The 7,917-nt window shown below is 41.2% G+C and overlaps 1 protein-coding gene across 1 annotated transcript; it reads left to right on the top strand.

The window, feature by feature from the left end:
• The first annotated feature begins 596 nt into the window (after positions 1-596).
• P2RY1 (purinergic receptor P2Y1) lies at positions 597-5,598 on the top strand. The gene is made up of 2 exons (XM_010372082.1): positions 597-2,060; positions 4,182-5,598. The coding sequence occupies exon 1, from the start codon at positions 900-902 to the stop codon at positions 2,019-2,021; it is 1,122 nt and encodes a 373-aa protein (XP_010370384.1). The 5' UTR covers positions 597-899; the 3' UTR covers positions 2,022-2,060; positions 4,182-5,598.
• Positions 5,599-7,917: the final 2,319 nt, after the last annotated feature.

Genomic DNA, 7,917 nt, shown 5'->3' with positions numbered 1-7,917 from the left:
GCACCCCTCGCCCTCGCAGTCGACTCCGGTAGCAGCGTGTTGGCAGAGGCTGAACACACTCGGCCTCGGCGGAGACCTGCTCCCCAGTAGACGCCTCCTGCCTCCCACTGAACCCTAGAGGACGAGGGCCGGCTGCTGGGAGAGCTCGGCTGAGGCACGCCCCTCGCCTCCCCGCGGAGTGCGGACTCGCCCGGGTGCCCAAACTCCGCCCACCCTCACGGGAACTCAGCTCTCCCGCCTGACCCCGGTACTCCGGACAGAGCGGGGCCTGGGGAAGGGCCCCTGAACTGCGCGGACGCTGAACGGGACGCGCTTCAGGAGCGCACGAGTCTGCGGCCACGCGCGCTCCGATGGCCGCCAGGAGCTGAGCTCAAGGTAGGAGGAGGAAGCGATGAGACGCCCCGAAGCTGAGCTGCACGTTTCTAAGGTAGGGAGGAGGAAGATGCCCCAATGAAGTTGATCTTTGAGCCAAGGAGGCTGGGGAGCACCCTCCCCATGCGAGATCCCCGCAGAGCGAGTTTCGCTTGACCTCGCTGTGCCTCTGGCGCGCTCTGCAGCGCGGACCCGCGGCCCCTCGGGAAAGCGCAGTCGGAAAGTTATCCGCGGTGGTGCCCTGCGCGCCCTGTTGTGTAAGCTCTGCGTTGCCAGTAGTCGGAGAAGTTGCTGGCCTTCCCGATAGCCCAATTCGGTGGCGTCCCGGGGCGGATTTCATGGCCCGCGGCGAACGCGGGGCCAGAGCCGGCGTGGGCGAGCCCCTGCGCGCCCCCTCCCGCGGGGATCCAGCTAGCCCACTCCCTTCCGCTCGCTGGCTTTTCCGATGCTTGCTGCGCCCCTGGCCGCCGCTGCCCTCTCGCCGCCTGCTGCCCCTCGGAGCCGCCGCCTAAATCGAGGAGGAGAGAATGACCGAGGTGCTGTGGCCGACTGTCCCCAACGGGACGGACGCTGCCTTCCTGGCCGGTCCGGGTTTGTCCTGGGGGAACAGCACGGTCGCCTCCACTGCCGCCGTCTCCGCGTCGTTCAAATGCGCCTTGACCAAGACGGGCTTCCAGTTTTACTACCTGCCGGCTGTCTACATCTTGGTGTTCATCATCGGCTTCCTGGGCAACAGCGTGGCCATCTGGATGTTCGTCTTCCACATGAAGCCCTGGAGCGGCATCTCCGTGTACATGTTCAACTTGGCTCTGGCCGACTTCTTGTACGTGCTGACTCTGCCAGCCCTGATCTTCTACTACTTCAATAAAACAGACTGGATCTTCGGGGATGCCATGTGTAAACTGCAGAGGTTCATCTTTCATGTGAACCTCTATGGCAGCATCTTGTTTCTGACATGCATCAGTGCTCACCGGTACAGCGGTGTGGTGTACCCCCTCAAGTCCCTGGGCCGGCTCAAAAAGAAGAACGCGGTCTATATCAGCGTGCTGGTGTGGCTCATTGTGGTGGTGGCGATCTCCCCCATCCTCTTCTACTCAGGTACCGGGGTCCGCAAAAACAAAACCACCACCTGTTATGACACCACCTCAGACGAGTACCTGCGAAGTTATTTCATCTACAGCATGTGCACGACCGTGGCCATGTTCTGTGTCCCGTTGGTGCTGATTCTGGGCTGTTACGGATTAATTGTGAGAGCTTTGATTTACAAAGATCTGGACAACTCTCCCCTGAGGAGAAAATCGATTTACCTGGTGATCATTGTACTGACTGTTTTTGCTGTGTCTTACATCCCTTTCCATGTGATGAAAACGATGAATTTGAGAGCCCGGCTTGACTTTCAGACCCCAGCAATGTGTGCTTTCAATGACAGGGTTTATGCCACATATCAGGTGACAAGAGGTCTAGCAAGTCTCAACAGTTGTGTGGACCCTATTCTCTATTTCTTGGCAGGAGATACTTTCAGAAGGAGACTCTCCCGAGCCACAAGGAAAGCTTCTAGAAGAAGTGAGGCAAATTTGCAATCCAAAAGTGAAGACATGACCCTCAATATTTTACCTGAGTTCAAGCAGAATGGAGATACAAGCTTGTGAAGGCACAAGAATCTCCAAACACCTGTCTGTTGTAATATGGTAGGATGCTTAACAGAATCAGCTGCTTTTCCCCTCTAACTTTCTAGTCAGTTTAGAAAAAATCAAACCAAGAAAATAATTTAAAAAAATACTAGAAGTAGAAATGCCCACATCCACAATTAGCTTGCTTGGGTTTGCTTTCAAAGTCTGTCTTCTTTCTGACTAGAAGTATGTATAATAAAACAACACTACCTAGTTAAGCATTTACTTTCTCTTTGGCCTTTAAAATTTGCAAGCTTTTCTGTTTAAAGTGTGTGTGCACCTGAGTACTGGGGCTATTTTTGATATTAGTAATTTCTCTAAGGAAACTAGCCCCCTGCAACTTGAGTTTGTGGTTTATCTAGCCTTTATTGATTTTTAAAATCCACAATAGGAATAAAACGAAAATCTACATTCTCAGAAATATTTAGCATGGTATAACAAAACACTAAACTCATTAGTTCATCCAGCATCAGATCAATGGATCTCTGAGTGGGGTGTCTTTTTCAGTGTCTTATAAGCATAGATGACAGTTGACTGAGTTTCTTTAGGGAATTGAATAGACAAGTAAAGTTAATGAATTTAAGAGCCTGAAAAGTGATTGTTTTCCAGTTATTTCTGGAAAAGGTCTCATTATATATTGGGTGCTAAATGTTTGATGGGGAAAGCCTGCATATATTATCGTACTGGTGAAATGCATTCAAAATAATTAAAGTGCATGTATTTTCCTTCTAAACACCGTGAGCTCTCTTAGACATCTTGTGATAAAGAGCATTTACTTGCCCCACTGCTGTGCAATGCCTGAAGACTTTGTTAGTGTTCCAGGACAAGTGTTCACTCACATCTGTAAAAACAATTTTAAGAATCACAAATAAATTACAGACCAAAGTTTGAGTAAAGTCAAATAACAGTTAGTAAATTGAAGGATATTGGACAGGAGGACAGTATTTCAGAAAAGGAGAGGTTGACAGTCATCCACAATGCATAGCCTCCAAGTATACTCTCAAATGTATGAAGCAACTGAGGTGGGCAGAAGACATTTTAGAATGAGGGCTTTAGTTTAAATTAAAATCATGGTGGAGAAGGCTCTTTTTGCTTCCTCTAAGTGTTTGAAAACACAAAATGCGATACGAAAAGAAGAAATAGAGTTTGTATAGGTTGCATTGATAGAATGGGAAGCTATAATCTTTGGATAAACCTTACATCTCAATATTTAAAGAAAAAACATATATATGGAGAGGGAAATATAGAGACTTAAAGTACCTAGATACCATAGCACTGAAAAGTAAAGTACTAATCAAACTAGTAATAGAGAGAAGACTATTGGTCAGTGTTATCCATTATATTTGTTCTCTGCCAGGTGTTAATGAAAAATTTGTAAAATGCTTCAACAGTGTTAATAATTTTTAATGAATATTGAATTGCTGCATGTCTAGCCCTTGAAATGGTCAACTTCTACATGAGAATAATAAGGTGAGATAATGCAGTTGAAAATCCCAAACAAATAAACCCAGTGTCAAAGGAATTTTTAGTTTTGAAAGCTAGCCCCCATAAAGTCAACATCAGAGTTTGCAACTGATGGTGGAATAACTTGTTGGAAAGCACTTTACAAGTAGAGCAACATGGGGCTGTATGTTAAGGCAAGAAAGAACCTTAGTGCCCTGTGGAACATGATGACAGGAAATTCAGGTCGTGATTTCAGTGCTTGCAATGCCTATGTAGATTGAGGATTTGTGAGACCTTCAAAGTAGCTTCACTTTACCCAATCTCTGGCCACTAAGATCAGTGACGAAAAGCTGTATTTGGCCTTCCTCAGCAGTGATTCTTTTAACATGTTCCGTTTTAATGCATAGGATTATAGAAACCAAATCAAGAAGACACCTACTACACCTCCTCGTTTTGAGGAAAGAGAGGGTTAGCAAAGTTCTCTCTTCATCAGGCTCAAATAACATCCGTTTTAGAGTCCTACAAGACAAAATCTAAAATATGTCATTACTGTATTGACCTTGTTAAACAAGATCAAGATCATTAAACTGACCAAGATGGAAATTACAGGACTTGTACGAGACTTGAACTTGTAGCCTAATGATACACATTTTTATAATATTTCTTCACCATTTACTTTAGTTTTCTTTCTTTTAGGTCTCAGGATGCTCAGCTTAATTTAGAGTATGTGTTAAGTACATTGTTTCAGCGTCCAGAGAATTTTGTGAGTGTGGATCCAGTGAGGAGGTGAACAGTGTCTAGAAATGCTTGTTTACTACTTGGCATGTTTTTTTCCAAAGTGTTTCTTCTTTAGCTTCATACATCACATATGGACATTGATGACATTTGAATGCATGCCACATAGTACAAGAATGATCTTGCTAACTCCTTCCAGGCCAAAAGAAGCCTCTGGGAAGATGTGCAAATGGTGAAAACATACAGAGGGTCAGGATGAAGTAGTGATCTCTGTTGGCTGAAAAACTGATCAAGTCATATGACGATTGAAGTATGTTGATAGTAAGGGCAGAAATGTGTTGGCATTTGGAAAAAAAGAACTGCTAACATTATAGAACTTACTACCTAACAAAATTTTACACAAAAAATATTTTAATGGCAAATTCAAGGTGTTTTATTACTTATAAATTAGCATCTTTGACTCTTTGAACATCAATTTGTGTTTACATTGAAATGACAAAAAGAAGAAATATAGCATGCAAGTCAGAATTCAGAGTTAAAACCATGATGTTGCCACTCAGCCAGCTGTGTGACTGTTGACCCTTTCAAGACCACAGATGGATTAAAAAGTTGGATGACATCCATTGTTGGGGCTTTGGGGGATATGGTAAAGCATGAAAACTGAACAGCCAGGAGCCTGTGAAATCTGCTACTGTATTTTCCAGGACTTCATTCCACTCCTTGGCTAAAAAGAATCTTGTAAGTTTCACAGATTATGATGTGGACCTGTCACCTGTAAAGTGTCTCAATCTTCTCAGACAAGACACTGAACTGTCTTTGGATTTTATACATGCCAGTGCTTATAGCAGCTGGAATTTGGCTAGTGACAATATTTAAAGATGTAATACTAGTTGGTATCTATTGAAGCTTAAACTTTGCTGGTCAAGTTGTAGCTATTGTAATAGTATTTATTGAAGAAGCTCACAGTCCTTCAGTTGTACAGATTGAAAAACTTTCATGAAAGATCCAACATACTAATGTAAATTATATTTATTAAAATGTATAATATTAATGTGTCAAACTGGTGTATTTTACAAAATATATGATGCATACATAAATATACATAAATTGTATATTCCAGTGCTTTTCAAATAGCAGTATCTTGGAATATTTAAGTCTTCACATTTTTTAGTCTAAAATATGAAAATGTTTCATGATACAAGTGATTAATTTTCCCTAGAAGTGCTTTTGCATGTTTGCCTTTTTATTTTTTTCTGTATAGACACAATTTGATATCAGACTATCATAAGATCAATAGTGAATATAAAATATCTTAGCCAAATGGGGTCTGTATTGTCCACATTTTATATATTGAATAAAAGTTTTCGTTGTCTTTTCAGGAGGTTTAGAGTATTGTCACTAAATACGGTCAAAACTTCCCTTTCCAAATGCAAAAGTATTGTCTTACATTTAAAGTTGATCTGTCATGTTTAGGAAGTCAAGTGGGATGGGCATTATATAAACAACATTACAATGTAAGGAAAATCTTTATGGAGATGGAGAGAGAAAAAGGCAGCTGGTATAATCAGTTACTGCTGCTTAGTTCTTTTTTTTTTTTTTTTGAGACGGAGTCTCCCTCAGTCTCCCAGGCTGCAGTGCAGTGGCGCGATCTCGGCTCACTGCAAGCTCCGCCTCCCGGGTTCACGCCGTTCTCCTGCCTCAGCCTCCTGAGTAGCTGGGACTACAGGTGCCCGCCTCCACGCCCGGCTAAAGTTTTGCATTTTTAGTAGAGACGGGGTTTCACTGTGTTAGCCAGGATGGTCTCTATCTCCTGACCTCGTGATCCGACCGCCTCGGCCTCACAAAGTGCTGGGATTACAGGCGTGAGCCACCGCGCCCGCCTCCGCTGCTTAGTTCTTCTTAAATTTTTTGTGTTGCTGCTTCTTAAGGTGAGATAGCATAATCTTAATTGTTTTGAGATGGAATTTTAAAGTAACACACTACCAGCAAGTTCAATATTGCTATCGATTTTAATCCTTTTTGTTGTTGTTGTTCAGTTGATATCTGAAATTCCAAATTTTATAGTGATAATTGTATATTATTTGGCTGCTGAATTCTGTTACAGTTTTTTTATTCTGTTGTACATTGTATTATACACATCGTCACAAATTAATATGAAGGTGAATATATGTTACATATCAAGATTTGTGAATTTGAATTATAGTATGTTTTAGTGCTTTTGCAAAAAATGTTTATTTTTATATTATCTGTGATTTTATATAGATGATTGAACTAGATTTCTTTTTGAGTGATAGTGCCATTGAATGAGTAGTGTGGAAACAGTGTTACTTGATATTTTGAACTTTCTCAGGTTTATCTAAATCAGTGGTAGCTTAACAAAACCCAGACTAATTGTGTGTAATTGTATTTTTAATAAAAGGAAAGTACATTTCCTATAATAGCATAGTATTGTTTGCATGCAAGAGTATGCAAAACCTTGTGTGTGTGTGTGTGTGTGTATGTGTGTGTGGGTGTGTGTGTGTCTTAGTGGGTAAGGCATGGCAGCCAACTTTGTATCTGCTATTTTTAGTACCAGCAGAGCTTCATAATTGTGGTCACTAGAACTGTACTTACCATGGACAATTAAAACTGAAAAAGACTCAATAAAACTATGAAACATGATTTGATGGCTTCCATGTTATTACAGTGTTAATACTCACAAATTTTGCCAAATTTTAACAAATAATATACAGACTGAGAAGTACTGTAAAACACATTTAACTAATTCAACTGTTTTTTAAGGTGACGACTGGGCTCTAAAACCTACAATGTTAAAGGTAGAATCCTGGTACAAGATAGGTAAAATTATGAATATTTGATACTGTCAATAGGAATGTAAGCTAATTTTTTATTGTAAAATACTTCATGCTACCTTAATGTGTGCTTCTCATACTAGTGTTCTGTGTTTAAAATGTTGGCTGTAATTTTTTCTCACCTAATTTTTAATCTATGGGGGTAATCATACTAGTAATTCTTCATGGATTCTATTTATTAGCATACACACCACCTGCTTCTCCCAGGTTTGTTAAAAAATGTATCTGTGCAGCAGTGAAAACAGTGTACCATGAAACGGGAGCATGCTTAAAGCATTACCTTTTTTTTCCCTCAGTTGAGAAGGTACGTGCACAATGGTCCTGTGTCGGGTTCTCTGGTTGTGTGCTGAGATAGGTGCTCTATAAGGGAAACCTGTGGGTAGAAAATACAGATTTCTTGCAGTCTTTAAGATATGTGTCAGTCAGTGTTAACCCCTTAATTAGATGTACTATGCAGACTTTGCCATTTGGGAATCTTCATTTATTAACATCAGCTTGAGTAGAGTTTTCTGTGGGCATATATGTATGTATGTGTGTGTGTACGTGTCTTAGTACATACATATAATTTATATGGAGATAATTATCTTTCTGACTTAAGAATTTACCCTAAAGCTTTGAGCACCTTTTGATTTTTGAAATCACTTAGGGATTAAAGTCAGAGACCCTTTTCTCTCTACAAGTTAATATCCATTTTGATTCCCTCTCCTATTTTAATGATCTGAAAAGTTTATTTTCTTTCTCTAGGAGATTTTAGAATTTTTCCCCAAAATATGGTCAGATCTTCCATTGTCAAATACAAAAAGCTTATCCTAAATTCAAAGTAGATCTATTATGGCTTAGAAGTC

This window comes from Rhinopithecus roxellana, chromosome 1 (genome assembly GCF_007565055.1).
Source record: "Rhinopithecus roxellana isolate Shanxi Qingling chromosome 1, ASM756505v1, whole genome shotgun sequence".
In the NCBI taxonomy this organism is placed as follows: domain Eukaryota; kingdom Metazoa; phylum Chordata; class Mammalia; order Primates; family Cercopithecidae; genus Rhinopithecus; species Rhinopithecus roxellana.
Note: the sequence above shows the minus strand (reverse complement) of the source record. Positions and strands in the feature narration are given on the sequence as shown.